Raw genomic sequence first — 17,199 nt, forward strand, 5'->3', positions numbered from 1 at the left:
GGATCGACAAGACGTTCTCGAACAGCCAGTTTTTGAGCCAAAAATACCCTTTTTGAATCAGAAGAATTACCCTAAAAAATAATAACATATGACATAAGCGTATGAAAATATGCGAAGTAGACCACTTTTCGTGTTGAACTATCACTTATTTCAGATACTATTCTAATGATAAATAAAGCAGCATTTAGTTTCTGAACAAGATCCTGAAGCCGGCCGGAGTGGCCGAGCGGTTCTAGGCGCTACAGTCTTGAGCCGCGCGACCGCAACGGTCGCATGTTCGAATCCTGCCTCGGGCATGGATGTGTGTGATGTCCTTAGGTTAGTTAGATTTAAGTAGTTATAAGTTCTAGGGGACTGATGACCACAGATGTTAAGTCCCATAGTGCTCAGAGCCATTTGAGGCGAAGACCCTGCACATGGGCTTTCCACAACAGCTTACCATCTATGCGAATGCCTAGGAACTTGAACTGTTCCGTCTCGCTTATAATATGCCCATTCTGTCTGATCAAAATATCAGTTCTTGTTGAATTGTAAGTTACAAACTGTAAAAACTGAGTCTTACTGTGATTTAGCATCAAATTAGTTTCCACAAGCCACGAACTTATTTCACGAACTACATTATTTGATAATGTTTCAATATTACACACAAGATCCTTCACTACTAATCCAAAAATAATAACACACAACAGCGATGTTAATAATCAGATGGCGCTGCGCTGCTAATTTAATGACACACGAATTCGTTGCATTCATTAGCACAGCATTTGTGAATCGCAACATAAAAGTGATCAAACCACTGAGATCTGCTGCAAACATATAGGAATTGTAAATGTGCCATGGTCGTACATAACAGAGTGGTCCAGCTGCCCCTACAGCTGTTGTTTTCAAGCAGCCCGCAATGTTACATCCGGCCTTCAAAAACCACGCGCAATATTTTCATATTCTCTCTCTCGTTACGCACAAACCATTAGTCCTATCGTAAAAATAAAGTGACCTTTTCGTAGGAAATTTAAAGTTTGTAAGGAGGCTGTTTAGGTTTTTATGTTGGTAATGCCGAGTAGCGCTCTGTATGAAAATCACTGACTGTGCTGTGTGCAGCCTGTGGCTGGTTTGCATTGTTGGAATATTCGCTACTGTAGTGTTGGGCAGTTGGATGAGAACAGCGCGTAGCGTTGCGCAGTTGGAGGTGAGCCGCCAACAGTGGTGGATGTGGGGAGAGAGATGCTAGAGTTTTGAGAGCGGACGATCTGGACGTGTGTCCGTCAGAAAAAGGAAATTTGTAAGACTGGATGTCATGAAGCGATATCCTTTGAACACTATTAAGGTAAATAAATTGTTTGTTCTCTATGAAAATCTTTCATTTGCTAACTATGCCTATCAGTAGTTAGTGCCTTCAGTAGTTAGAATCTTTTATTTAGCTGGCAGTATGGGCGCTCGCTCTATTGCAGTAGTTCGAGTAACGACGATTTTTGTGAGATAAGTTATTCATGAAAGGTATAGGTTATTATTAGTCAGGGCCATTCTTTTGTAGGGATTATTGAAAGTCAGATTGCGTTGCGCCAAAAAGATATTGTGTGTCAGTTTAGTGATGATCAGAATACGTAAAGAGAGAAACGTCTGAGTGCATTCAGTTTTGCTCAGCTGTTTGAAAATCAAATAACGTAAGAGGTTTACTAGCACAGTCACTTATAATTTTCCAAAGTGGACGTTCCAAGTTGTTAAATTTTGTACAGGGTACGTTTTCGCCAGAGGCCACGGTTTTCGAGTTGTTCAAAAAAAACGTTCAAAAGCGACCTTCGAACGCTTTTCCACACGAAACTCATCCCTCACCAGTTAGGATTTTCAGTATGTTGTTCGTGGAACTCCCCCCGACTACTGTACAAAAATTAATTACGTTCACAGTTTGAGTCAATCTTCACCCTTACAAGCACAGCAGCTTCGTAGTCAGAAAATCTGACGAATACAACGATGTAATTGTTTATTTTATGCTATTAAAATTCACAGAATTGTTAGGTAAAATTTACACAAAAATTATACAATTTGTAAGCGCCTGACTACGCCAGTGGTGTAATAAGGCCTGTCAATGAAGACCAAAGGAGCTAGAAAGTGAGGAACAACTCGTGCAGTCGCAAAATACTGACCGGCTGGATCTCGGAGTGTGGGGGCAAGGGTGCATTTCAAGCCTACTTTTGTACATTCTTCTTGAATAACGCGAAAACTATTGGCCACTAGCGAAAACGTGCCCTACTAAAAAATTCAACTACATTAACTTTCCTACGAAAATATTCTGTTCATTTTTTCTGTTGCACTAATACTGGGCAGCGAGTGAGAGTGTGTCAAAATACCGCACATGTGCTAGGGTTGGCCGGCTAGATGGCGCTGCCATAGGTCAAACGGATATCAATTGCGTTTTTTAAATAGGAATCCCCATTTTTCATTACATATTCGTGTAGTACGTAAAGACATATGAATGTTGTAGTTGGAACACTTTTTTCGCTTTGTGATAGATGGCGCTGTAATAGTCACAAACATATGGCTCACAATTATAGACGAACAGTTGGTAACACGTAGGTTTTTTAAATTAAAATGCAGAACGTAGGTACGTTTGAAAATTTTATTTCAGTTGTTCCAATGTGATAGATGTACCTTTGTGAACTTACCATTTCTGAGAACGCATGCTGTTACAGCGTGATTACCTGTAAATACCACATTACTGCAATAAATGCTCAAAATGATGTCCTTCAACCTCAATGCATTTGTCAATACGTGTAACGACATTCCTCTCAACAGCGAGTAGTTCGCCTTCCGTAATGTTCGCACATGCATTGACAATGCGCTGACGCGTGTTGTCAGTCGTTGTCGGTGGATCACGATAGCAAATATCCTTCAACTTTCCCCACAGAAAGAAATCCGGGGACGTCAAATCCGGTAAACGTGCGGGCCATGGTATGGTGCTTCGACGACCAATCCACCTGTCATGAAATATGTTATTCAATACCGCATCAACAGCACGCGATCTATGTGCCGGACATCCATCATGTTGGAAGTACATCGACATTCTGTCATGCAGTGAAACATCTTGTAGTAACATCGGTAGAACATTACGTACGAAATCAGCATACATTGCACCATTTAGATTGCCATCGATTAAATGGGGGCCAATTATCCTTCCTCCCATAATGCCGCACCATACATCAACCCGCCAAGGTCGCTGATGTTCCACTTGTCGCAGCCATCGTAGATTTTCCGTTACCCAGTAGTGCATATTATGCCGGTTTACTTTACCACCGTTGGTGAATGACGCTTCGTCGCTAAATAGAACGCGGGCAAAAAATGTGATCGACCCATAATTTCTCTTGTGCCCAGGGGCAGAACTGTACTATTCAAAGTCGTCGCCATGCAGTTCCTGGTGCATAGACATATGGTATGGGTGCAATCGATGTTGATGAGCATTCTCAACACCAAAGTTTTTGAGACTCCCGATTCTCGCGCAATTTGTCTGCTACTGATGTGCGGATTAGCCGTGACAGCAGCTGAAACACCTACTTGGGCATCATCATTTGTTGCAGGTCGTGTTTGACGTTTCATATGTGGCTGAACACTTCCTTTTTCCTTAAATAACGTAACTATCTGGCGAACGGACAGGACACTTGGATGATGTCGTCCAGGCTACCGAGCAGCATACATAGCACACGCTCGTTGGGCGTTTTGATCACAATAGCCATACATCAACACGATATCGACCTTTTCCGCAATTGGTAAACGGTCCATTTTAACACGGGTAATGTATTACGAAGCAAATACTGTCTGCACTGGTGGAATGATACGTGATACCACGTACTTATACGTTTGTGACTATTACAGCGCCATCTATCACAAAGCGAAAAAGTCGTCGAACTAAAACATTCATATTTCTTTACGTACTACACAAAGATGTAATAAAAAATGCGGGTTCCTATTTAAGAAAAGCGCAGTTGATATCCGTTTGACCTATGGCAGCGCCATCTAGCGGCCAATCATAGCGCCATCTGGTTTCCCCCTTCAAGCTAGACGAGTTTCGTTCTTTGTAGTTTTTTCGTTTGACGCTTATTTCGCGAGATATTTGGCACGGTCACTATCAATGGACCACTCTGTATATAGGGTGACTGAGCTGCCACTACCTATGGGTTTTATGCAACTTGCAGCTACTTCAAGAAGTATGCACGACGTTATCACATTCTCTCGCTTTCTAGGCGCAAACTATTATTCCTACAGAAAAATTAACGGGATCTTTTTGTAGGATGTTTATAGTGATTAAATTATGTGCTGGGATACGTTTTCTCTGGAGGCCACGCCCACAGCTCATGGTTTAATGGTTAGCATTGCTGCCTCTGCATCACAGGGTCCCGCGTTCGAAACCCGGACGGGTTGGGTATTTTCTCTGCCCGGGGACTGGGTATTTGTGTTGTCCTTATCATTGCACAATCATGATAATCATTCGTGACAATGGCTACATTGGACTGTGTAAATATTGGGATTTTGTACAGGAGCTGGTGACCACGCAGTTGAGTGCCCCACACACCAAACAACATCATCATCATCATCATCATCATAATCATCATCATCATCACAATCATCATCATCATCATCATAATCATCATCATCATAATCATCATAATCATAATCATCATAATCATAATCATCATAATCATAATCATCATAATCATCATCATCATAATCATAATCATCATCATCATCATAATCATCATCATAATCATCATCATCATCATAATCGTCATCATCATCATCTAGAGGCCACGGGTTTCAAGATACTCAACAGAAACGCGTTTCGATGTCTCTGTGGTACGGTTTTCTTTAATAATTCGAAAACTACGACCTGTAATGAAAACGTATCCCAGCACAAAATTTAATTGTTTTAAATTTACTACACAAAGGTTCCGTTCATTATTTGTGCAGGACTAAAAATGGTTCAAATGGCTCTGAGCACTGTGGGACTTGACATCTGAGGTCATCAGTTCCCTTGAACTTAGAACTACTTAAACCTGACTAACCTAAGGACATCACACACATCCATGCCCGAGGCTGGATTCGAACCTGCGACCGTAGAGGTCGCGCGGCTTAAGACTGTAGCGCCTAGAACCGCTCGGCCACACCGGCCGGCACAAATGTTTACTGAATGCTTTTAATGCCATCGTTTGTAGTCATTGCGTCGTTCACAACAGCTTTAATTTAAGTTCATATTCCATGCTACAAATACACTACTGGGCATTAAAATTGCTACACCAAGAAGAAATGCAGATGATAAACGGGTATTCATTGGACAAATATATTTTACTAGACTGACGTGTGATTACATTTTGACGCGATTTGGGTGTATAGATCCTGAGAAATCAGTACCTATAACAACCACCTCTGGCCGTAATAACGGCCTTGATACGCCTGGGCATTGAGTCAAACAGAGCTTGGATGGCGTGTACAGGTACACCTGCCCATGCAGCTTCAACACGACACCACAGTTCATCAAGAGTAGTGACTGGCGTATTGTGACGAGCCAGTTGCTCCGCCACCATTGACCAGACGATTTCAATTGATGAGAGATCTGGAGAATGTGCTGGCCAGGGCAGCAGTCGAACATTTTCTGTATCCTGAAAGGGCGTGCAGGACCTGCAACATGCGGTCGTGCATTATCCTGCTCAAATGTAGGGTTTTGCAGGGATCGAATGAAGGGTAGAGGCACGGGTCGTAACACATCTGAAATATAACGTCCAATGCTCAAAGTGCCGTCAATGCGAACAAGAGGTGACCGAGACGTGTAACCAATGGTAGCCCATACCATCACGCTGGGTGATACGCCAGTATGGCGATGACGAATACACGCTTCCAATGTGCGTTCACCGCGATGTCGCCAAACACGGATGCGACCATCATGATGCTGTAAACAGGACCTGATTTCATCCGAAAAAATGACGTTTTGCCATTCGCATACCCAGGTCCGTCGTTGAGTACACCATCGCAGGCGCTGCTGTCTGTGATGCAGCGTCAAGGGTAATCGCAACCATGGTCTCCGAGCTGATAGTCCATGCTGCTGGATATGTCGTCGAACTGTTCGTGCAGATGGTTGTTGTCTTGCAAACGTCCCCATCTGTTGACTCAGGGATCTAGACGTGGCTGCAGGATCCGTTACAGTCATGCGGATAAGATGCCTGTCATGTCGACTGCTAGTGATACGAGGCCGCTAGGATCCAGTACGGCGTCCCGTATTACCTTCCTGAACCCATATTCTGCTAACAGTCAATGGATCTCGACCAACGCGAGCAGCAATGTCGCGATACGATAAACCGCAATCGCGATAGGCTACAATCCGATCTTTATCAAAGTCGGAAACGCGCATTCCTCCTCGTTACACGAGGCATCGCAACAACGTTTCACCAGTCAACGCCGTTCAACTGCTGTTTTTGTATGAGAAATCGGTTGGAAACTTTCGTCATGTCAGCACGTTGTAGGTGTCGCCTCCGGCGCCAACCTTGTGTGAATGCTCCGAAAAGCTAATCATTTGCGTATCACAGCATCTTCCTCCTGTCGGTTAAATTTCGCGTCTGTAGGACGTAATCTTCGTGGTGTAGCAATTTTCATGGCCAGTAGTGTATGTACCGTATTTGACGAGAACCGTCTCTACAGTGCACATTCGCGAATCCATTTTACTTTTGTGTGAAATTTATCCCATAGCAGCTGATCGGTACGAGACACATGGGCCAATGAGTTGTGAGCACTGGAGAACGAACAATAAAACGTTGCCTCCCCCCACATCCTGTATCCCGCAGTGGCCGCGCTACTTACCTATCTGCCCCTGACGTAAGCGCCAACTTGACTGTATTTATGTCACGGCCGAATCCACCAACGTCAATTAGAACTAATCAAATCTTAGAATATAAATTTCTCCAAAAGCATTTTTGTTCCTTTCAGAGCAGGAAAACTAAACTCTTAACGTTAGTTGACGTTTTTGGATTGTACTGTTAGTTGTTAGAAACATACTGTTATAAAACACGGCTGAGAACGCGGGCCGCACGAGCACAGGATTGGAGCCGCACCCCGCCCGCAGGCCGCGGTTTGACGACAGTTGCAGGGGTCGATCGGCGTTGCTGCTGCGTGTTTTACGTGGTTTTGATGTGATGCTGACGATTTGCGTGTCCAAGCATGTACGAGGGTAAGTCAAATGAAAACCTTAAATTTGTAATAACAAATCGAAATTTCGCGCCGTTATCCTGTAAGTTGGTATTCGTGCCACAAACAGCGTGCAGAATGGCCTGTAGGTGGCAGCATAGTGCAGATGCACACATACCGTCGCAGTATCAGTATTAAGATGGCCGCCCCACTTGCGACTTGCACCAGGGAAGAACAGTTTTCGTTATCCGGTTTTTGCGTAGTGAAGGTGTGAAACCTATTGAAATTCATCGACGAATGAAGGTTCAGTACGGTGATGCATGTTTGTCACAGCAGCAAGTCTACGAATGGAGTAAGAAGTTCGCAAATGGCGTGACTTCAGTGGAAGATGCTCCTCGTCCAGGTCAGGCACAACGAGTTGTGACTCCACAGAACACTGTAGCAGTTGAAGCCATAGCGAAGGAAAACCGCCGAGTGGCACTGAATGACATTGCAGCATGTTTGCAGATTAGTCATGGGTCAGCACACCACATTGTGCATGATGTGCTCCAGTTTCACAAAGTGTCTGCAAGATGGGTGCCACGGCAGCTGACTCCTGAAATGAGAGAACGAACTGTTGATGCTTGTGAAGAACTTCTTTGGCGCTTTGACCGAGAAGATGTTGGCTTCCTTGCAAGAATCGTTACTGGGGACGAAACCTGTGTTCACTTCCACCAACCGGAAACGAAGAGAGCGAGCAAGGAATGTCGCCATTCCTCATCACCAAAACCAAAGAAGTTTGGAACAGAACCATCAGCAGGGATGGTTATGCTGACTCATTTGGGGCGAAAAAGGCGTTATTTTGGAGCATTACATGCCTAGAGGGACCACTGTCACCAGTGCATCATACACAGATCTCCTAAAAAATCATCTGCGGCCAGCAATCAAATCAAAGCGACGTGGATTGCTGTGAGCAACATGACAATGCAAGGCCCCACAGTGCCCTTACAAGAGTTGCAACAATCACAGAACAGTATTTTGAGTGTCTTCCTCATCCACCATACTCACCAGACTTTGCCCCAAGTGATTTCCATATGTTTGGACCACACAAAGACGCAAAGGGAGGAAAGAAGTTCCGTTCTGGTGAAGAGGTGCGCCACGCGGTGCATGAGTGGTTGCGCAGACTACCAAAAGAATTTTTTTCTATAGGAATTTATGCACTTTGTAGGCGCTGGAGGACTTGCATTGAGCGTGGGGGATTATGTTGAAAAATGATACAGCTTTGTACCACTTCTGCACAGTAAATAATATTTTAAAAATATTTAAAGTTTTCGTTTGACTCACTTTCGTAGTAGGCCTACACTTCTTGGCAGTCTAATGGGCATGCCGCCTTCATGGGGGTGCTGCACTTTCAATGGCTAGCATTCTATTAAGCAGTACAGCAGTAGTTTACTGTTAATGCAATGAGCAGATGAAGTTTCTAAGAGGTGTTTCTATTTTTCTGGTGCCGTATTCTGTAGAGAGAGAGAGAGAGAGAGAGAGAGAGAGAGAGAGAGAGAGAGTAGGAGCGGGCGGCGCGGCCGACCGTGCGCACTCACTTGAACTTCTTGAAGTAGATGCCGGTGTCGGTGGTGGTGACCTTCTTGCCGTCGACGACGCGCGCCTGCTTCAGCCACTTGTCGCTCTGCGAGAGCGTCAGAGCGCGGCCGTCGGACTTGGGGTCGCCGAAGCGCGAGAAGGCGCGGAACTGCGCCCGGAAGTTGGCCGTCGGCGTGCCGGGCGTCGCAGCCGCCTCTCCTGAGGGCACGCAGCGGACACACATACAGTTCACTCCAAAGTACAAGTAAACGTTAGCTCAGGTATGATGCAAGCGGTGGAGCGGCGTGCAGACATACTTCAATTTATTCAAATGGTTCAAATGGCTCTGAGCACTATGGGACTTAACATATGAGGTCATCAGTCCCCTAGAACTTAGACCTACTTAAACCTAACTAACCTAAGGACACCACACACATCCATGCCCGAGGCAGGATTCGAACCTGCGACCGTAGCGGTCGCGCGGTTCCAGACTGAAGCGCCTAGAACCGCTCGGCCACACCGGCCGGCTTCAATTTATTAATATTTCTTTAACATATTCAGAAATTCGCAAATTCCCATTATAAACTTCTAGGATTTATACAGGGAAGTAAGTGCTTAATATTTTGAGTAGGAACCCATGTCGAGAAACGTCATCCAACGACGCTACAGAGTACCAAAGTTATAGGCGGCGGAGCCTGTATATATATATATATATATGCATCACCCAGGTTCCCAGAACTCCTGAAGATAGACATTGACTGTGGATATTGTATCACACACACAGTCCCCTTGACTTTTCAGCGATGTCATTAAACCCGCCCAAAGATGTAAACAACCATGCATGATCAGCCCCTATTAGACTGATGAGGTCCGGCAGCCGATCAGTTCCAGTCATTCCACCAGGAAGGAGGTACAAGGCTCGTGTTGTCTGTGGTTCAACCATGCCAAGACGGTCAATACCGCGGCTGGATCCCGTCCGCATTGTCATTTTGTGCCAGGAAGGGCTCTCAACAAGGGAAGTGTCCAGGCGGCTCAGAGTGAACCAAAGCGACGTTGATCGGACATGGAGGAGATACAGAGAGGTAGGAACTGTCGATAACATGCCTCGCTCAGGCCGCCCAAGGGCTGCTACTGCAGTAGATAATCGCCACCTACGGATTATGGCTCGGAGGAAGCCTGACAGCAACGCAACCATGTTGAATGATGCCTTTCGTGCAGCCGCAGGACGTATGACTCAAACTGTGCACAACAGGCTGCATGATGCTCAAATTCACTCCCGACGTCCATGGCGAGGTCCAGCTCTGCAATCACGACACCATGCAGTGCGGTACAGATGGGCCCAACAACATACCGATTGGACCGCTCAGGATTGGCCTCACGTTCTCTTCACCGATGAGTGTCGCATACGCCTTTAACCAGGCAATCGTCAGAGACGTGTTTGGAGGCAATCCGGTCAGGCTGAACGCCTTAGACACGCTGTCCAGCGAGTGTAGCAAGTTGAAAGTTCCCTGCTGTTTTGGGGTGGCATTATGTGAGGCCGACGTAGGCCGCTGGTGGTCATGGAAGGCGCCGTAACGGCTGTACGATACGTGAATACCATCCTCCGATCGATAGTGCAACCATATCGGCAGCATACTGGCGACGCATTCGTCTTCATGGACGACAAACATTTCCTTTTCGATTTCATCATATTTTTGATGCAGTCATTTTACCTTAGCTTCTCTGCACTTCCCATTTATTTCATTCCTAAGTGACTTGTATTTCCGTATTTCTGAATTTCCCTGAACATTTTTGTATGTCCTCCTTTCGTCGATCAGCTGAAGTACTTCTTCTGTTTCCCATGATTTCCTCGGCAGTTACCTTCCTTGTGCCTATATTTTTCTTTCCAGCTTCTGTGGTTGCGCTTAGATGTCCATTCCTCTTCAACTGAACTGCCTTCTGAGCTATTCATTATTGCATTACCTATAGCTTCAGAGAACTTCAACCGTGTCCCTACATTCCTTAGTGCTTCAGCATCCCACTTTTTTGTCTATTGATTCTTCCTCTCTAGTCTCTTAAACTTTAGCCTGCTCATCATCAATACTAAATTGTGATCTGAGTCTATATCTGCTCCTGGTTACGCCTTAAAATCCAATATATGATTTAGGAATCTCTACGTGACTGTGACGTAATCTAACTGAAATTTTCACATATCTCTCAGCATTTTTCAAGTATACCCCCTACTCTTCTTGAAAGGAGTATTCGCATATTACTAACTGATATTTACTGCAGAACTCCATTGTGTTTCTCCTCACTCGTTCCTACTACCAAGCCCACAGTCTCCCGTTAACCCTTTCTTCTACTCCCTCCCATACAACCGCATTCCAATCACCCATGACTATTCAATTTTCATCTCCTTTTATATACTGAACTGGCCGTTCAGTATCCTCATATACTTTTTCTATCTCTTCATTCTCTGCTTGTGACGTCAGCACGTATACCTGAACTATTGTTGTTGGTATTGGTTTGCTGTCGATTCTGATGGGAACCACCCTATCATTGAACTGTTCACAGTAGCTCACTCTCTGCCCTACCTTCCTAATCATAACGAATCCTGCTCCCGTTGTTCCATTTCCTGCTGCTTCTGATATTACCCTATACTAGTTTCCATGCTTCTTTCCATTCCACGTCACTGACCCCCACGATATCTAGACTGAGCCTTAGCAATTCCCTTTCCAGATTTTCCAGCTTGCCTATCACGTTCGAACTTCTGACCTTCCACACTGCAGCTCGTAGAACGTCATCCTTTCGTTACTCATTCAACGTTTTTCTCATGGTCACCTCCTCCTTCGCAGTCCCTTCCTGCAGATCCGAATGGAGGCTAGTCCGCAATCTTTCGCCAGTGAAGAGATCATCATGACACTTTTTCAAGTACAGGCTACATGTCCTGTGGATATGCATTATGTGTCTTTAATGTAGTGGTTTCCATTGCCATCCTCATCCTCATATTGTTGATCATTACTGTTTCTCCCGCCTTGGGGCAGTTTCCCACCCAAGGGAAAGGCAGTGTCCTGAATCTCTGTCCGCTCATCCGTCCTCTTTCACAAGGCTGTTTGCAGAACGATAGTGATTTCTTACGCCAGAAGTCATCGGCAGCCATTGCTGATGAATTCTATTCCAAATTTAAGGCTTGGCGATATTCATGTTTGTAATTAATAATAATTGGCTTCTCGAAGTGAATAATATAAGAATTCATCACTATTTCAATAACTTCCAAAGGTCCTAATAAAAGCATTACTGTATCAGTAGCTTCCTGACGGAGGGCTGACAGAAAATTGCATACTATAACGTTGAAAGGTAGTAGGAGTAATACTCTAAATTACGGGCCAATATCATTAACATCCTCAAGCAGCAGGATTTTGGAACACATATTGTATTCGAACATTATGAATTACCACAAAGAAAGGGACTATTGATGCACAGTCAAAGCGGATTTAGAAAATGTCATTCTTGAGGAACACAACTAGCTCTTTACTCACACGAAGTGCTATTGACAAGCGATTTCAAATTGATTCCACATTTCAGGATTTCCAGAAGGCTTTCGACAATGTACCTTACAAGCGGCTTGTCAAATTGCGTGCTTATGGAATATGGTCCCATTTACGTGAATGAATTCGTAATTTCCTGTCAGAGAGATCATAGCTCGTAGTAACTGACGGAAAGTAATTTGGTAAACCAGAAGTGAATTTCTGGCGTTCAGCAAGATAGTGTTACAGGCTCTTTGTTGTTCCTCATCTATGTGAACTACAGGGTTATTACAAATGATTGAAGCGATTTCACAGCTCTACAATAACTTTATTATTTGAGATATTTTCACAATGCTTTGCACACACATACAAAAACTCAAAAAGTTTTTTTAGGCATTCACAGATGTTCGATATGTGCCCCTTTAGTGATTCAGCAGACATAAAGCCGATAATCAAGTTCCTCCCACACTCGGCGCAGCATGTCCCCATCAATGAGTTCGAAAGCATCGTTGATGCGAGCTCGCAGTTCTGGCACGTTTCTTGGTAGAGGGGGTTTAAACACTGAATCTATCACATAACCCCACAGAAAGAAATCGCATGGGGTTAAGTCGGGAGAGCGTGGAGGCCATGACATGAATTGCTGATCATGATCTCCACCACGACCGATCCATCGGTTTTCCAATCTCCTGTTTAATAAATGCCGAACATCGTGATGGAAGTGCGGTGGAGCACCATCCTGTTGAAAGATGAAGTCGGCACTGTCGGTCTCCAGTTGTGGCATGAGCCAATTTTCCAGCATATCCAGATACACGTGTCCTGTAACGTTTTTTTCGCAGAAGAAAAAGGGGCCGTAAACTTTAAACCGCGAGATTGCGCAAAGCACGTTAACTTTTGGTGAATTGCGAATTTGCTGCACGAATGCGTGAGGATTCTCTACCGCCCGGATTCGCACATTGTGTTTGTTCACTTCACTATTAAGAAAAAATGTTGCTTCATCACTGAAAACAAGTTTCGCACTGAACGCATCCTCTTCCATGAGCTGTTGCAACCGCGCCGTAAATTCAAAGCGTTTGACTTTGACATCGGGTGTCAGGGCTTGTAGCAATTGTAAACGGTAAGGCTTCTGCTTTAGCCTTTTCCGTAAGATTTTCCAAACCGTCGGCTGTGGTACGTTTAGCTCCCTGCTTGCTTTATTCGTCGACTTCCGCGGGCTACGCGTGAAACTTGCCCGCACGCGTTCAACCGTTTCTTCGCTCACTGCAGGCCGACCCGTTGATTTCCCCTTACAGAGGCATCCAGAAGCTTTAAACTGCGCATACCATCGCCGAATGGAGTTAGCAGTTGGTGGATCTTTGTTGAACTTCGTCCTGAAGTGTCGTTGCACTGTTATGACTGACTGATGTGAGTGCATTTCAAGCACGACATACGCTTTCTCGGCTCCTGTCGCCATTTTGTCTCACTGCGCTCTCGAGCACTCTGGCGGCAGAAACCTGAAGTGCGGCTTCAGCCGAACAAAACTTTATGAGTTTTTCTACGTATCTGTAGTGTGTCGTGACCATGTGTCAAGGAATGGAGCTACAGTGAATTTATGAAATCGCTTCAATCATTTGTAATAGCCCTGTATTCAGGAGACAATCTGAGCAGCCGTCATTAGTTGTTGGTAGATGATGCTGTCGTTTATCGTCTAGTAAACTAAACGTACGATCAAAACAAATTGCAAAACGATTTTGAAAAGAAATCTGTATGGTGCTAAAATTGGCAATTGACCATAAATAAAGAAAAGTGTGAGGTCATACACATGAGTGTTAACAGAAGTCCGTTAAACTTCGGTTACACGATAAATCAGGCAACTCTAAAGGCCGTACATTAAACTAAATACGTAGGAATTACAAATACGGAAAATTTAAATTGGAAAGAACACACAGAAAATGTTGTGGGGAAGGCGAACCAAAGAATTTGTTTTATTGGCAGAACACTTAGAAGATGCAACAAGTCTACTAATGAAATTGCCTACCTACGCTTGTCTGTCCTGTTTTAGGATACTGATGCACGGTGTGGGATCTATACCAGGTGGGACTGACGGAGTACATTGAGAAAGTTCAAAGAAGAGCAGCACGTTTCGTTTAATCGAGAAACAGGGAAAAGAGTATCACCGACGTGATACAGGATTTGGAGTGGACACGGTCTCCGAGCTGATAGTCCATGCTGCTGCAATCTTCGTCGAGCTGTTCGTGCAGCCCCGTCTGTTGACTCAGGGATCGAGACGTGGCTGCACGATCCGTTACAGCCATGCGGATAAGATGCCTGTCATCTCGACTGCTAGTGATACGAAGCCATTGGGATCCAGCACCGCGTTCCGTATTACCTTCCTGAACCCACCGATTCCATATTCTGCTGACAGTCATTAGATCTCGACCAACGCGAGCAGCAATGCCGCGATACGATAAACCGCAATCGCGATAGGGTACATTCCGACCTTTATCAAAGTCGGAAACGTGATGGTACGCATTTCTCCTCCTTACACGAGGCATCAGAACAACTTTTCACCAGGCAACGCCGGTCAATTGTTGTTTGTGTATGACAAATTGGTTGGAAACTTTCCTCATGTTAGCATGTTGTAGGTGTCGCCACCGGTGCCAACCTTGTGTGAATGCTCTGAAAAGCTAATCATTTGCATATCACAGCATCTTTTTCCTGTCCGTTAAATTTCGCGTCTGTAGCACGTCATCTTCATGGTGCAGCAATTTTAATGGCCAATAGTGTATAACTTCTCCAGTTTGGGCGTCGCTTTTAAGTGGTCTTTAGTGAACCAGTGTATTTACTCACTAACTCCTCATACGATCCTAACTGTATATACAGTGCCTTCAATAAATGTGATGATGTCCTGGAGCCTATTGGTAGCGACCATCTCCCTGTCCTCCTCACCGTTTCAGACGGTCGTCGCCCCCGGCCTGACCCTCACAATGACCCTCCCCCTAAGTACATCCATGACTATTGCCGTGCCAACTGGAATGCCTACTGGGATACCCTCTCCACCCAAGTCGATAGCCACCCTTTCACCTACCACCACTCTGGCGATGTAACTCATGCCGCCTCCTTTCTCCAGCAGACCTTGTCTGAGGCCGTGGAGGCTCAAGTCCCTACTGTCGCCATCCACCCCCACCGTCCTACCTTACCCCCACAGGCCGTCCTCCTCCTCCGTGAATCCCGCCGTCTCTACCGTGCCTTCCTCCGCACGCGTGACCCGGACACACTACGACGCCACCAGCAACTCCAGCGACACATTCGTAATTTGCTCGCAGCTAAGAAATGCCGGGACTGGCGACGGACATGCACCCGTTTATATGCTACCCTACCTATCAACTCGTCCAAGTTCCGGTCAGCCTTCCATCGCCTTACCGGAACTAAACCCTCCCCCTACTATCCTCTTATCCTTGATGATCACCCCTTCCCTGACACCCTTAGTAAGGCCAATCACTTTGCCTCCTACCTCTCCGATGTATTTTCCACCCCCGATGATCCCCAGTTCGATTACTCCCTCTTCCCAGATATCCGCGATCGAACTGACACCTCTTCCCCTCCCCTCGCTCCTGGTTTCCAGTACTTGGACAACATTACACACACGGAACTCAATGCCCCTATCACTACACAGGATATCATTGCTACACTCCGCACAAAACGCAACACCGCTCCTGGTCACGATCGTGTTACCTATTGTCACCTTCGTGAAGCTCCTGTCTCTTTCCTCTCCACCCTGGCCAGGGTCTACAATGTAGTCCTGTGCACCGGTTAGTACCCCGACCTGTGGAAAACCTCCCGTATCCTGATGTTCCTTAAACCTGGCAAACCGCCGTCCGCCGTCTCCTCCTACCGTTCCATCAGCCTTACCTCGGTCTTCAGCAAGGTCCTGGAATCTATCCTCACCCAACGCATCCACCAGCATCTCCGCCAGCATCGCCTCCTTCCTGTTACCCAGTGTGGCCTTCAGCCGTCCTTCTCTTCCGACGACCTTCTCCTTCACCTCACTCATCTCCTTTCCGACCAGTTTGATTCCCGTCGCTCCGCAATCTTCCTCTCCCTGGACCTCGAACGAGCTTATGACCGCGTATGGCATTCCGGTCTCCTCTTCAAGCTCCAAACCTTCGCCCTTCCCATTAACTACGTCTGTCTGATCAGCTCCTTTCTCTCCCACCGTCCTTCCTACGTCACCATCCATAACACGGATTCCTACACCTTTTTTCCCTCCGCCGATGTGCCTCAAGGCTCCGTCCTCACCCCCCTTCTGTACCTTATGTATACGGCGGACATACCGCCGCCGACACCCCCCGTCCACCTTCTCCAGTTTGCCGATGACACCGCCTTCCTTGCCCTTGCCCCCATCCTGCAGCGCTCCCAACACCTTCTCCAATCCCATCTTGACCGGTTCACCACTTGGTGCAACCAGTGGTTGCTCAAGGTCAATCCCTCCAAAACCCAGGCGATCATTGTAGGCAAAACCACCCCTTCCTTCTGCCTCCTTGATTTCTATCTCACCATCTATGGCCGTCCTATCGCCCTCACCCCCACCCTCAAGTACCTTGGGGTCACCCTCGACCGTCGCCTCTCCTGGATCCCCCATCTCCGGACAATCCAAGCCAAGGCACGCTCCTGACTCCATTTCCTCAAGCTCCTTTCCGGCCGTACGTGGGGTCTGGACCCCACCACCATCCTCCACACCTATAAATCCGTCATCCGCCCTATCCTTTGTTACGCCCATCCGGCCTGGATCTCTGTCCCCCCCCCCCCCCCCTACCTTTTACAAATCCCTTCAAATCCTTGAACGCCATGCTCTCCGCCTTGCTTATCGCATCCGTCTTCCCTCCCCCACGCGGATCCTGTACGATCTCATTCCGTTCCCCCATCTCCTCCTTTTCCTTGAAAGGATATGCATCCTGTACACCTCCTGCAAACTCAATCCTCCTCACGCGCTTGTCTC

At 46.1% G+C, this 17,199-nt stretch overlaps 1 protein-coding gene across 2 annotated transcripts in view; it reads right to left on the reverse strand.

The window, feature by feature from the left end:
• Window positions 1–17,199, reverse strand: part of LOC126473551 (tubulin polymerization-promoting protein homolog) — a 429,312-nt gene that overhangs the window by 46,303 nt on the left and 365,810 nt on the right. For both annotated transcript variants that reach the window (XM_050100682.1, XM_050100681.1), the window contains one exon: window positions 8,739–8,937. In XM_050100682.1, the coding sequence (XP_049956639.1) occupies window positions 8,739–8,937 (199 nt within the window). The remainder of the gene's footprint in view (window positions 1–8,738; window positions 8,938–17,199) is intronic.

Source organism: Schistocerca serialis, chromosome 4 (assembly GCF_023864345.2).
Source record: "Schistocerca serialis cubense isolate TAMUIC-IGC-003099 chromosome 4, iqSchSeri2.2, whole genome shotgun sequence".
Classification (NCBI taxonomy): domain Eukaryota; kingdom Metazoa; phylum Arthropoda; class Insecta; order Orthoptera; family Acrididae; genus Schistocerca; species Schistocerca serialis.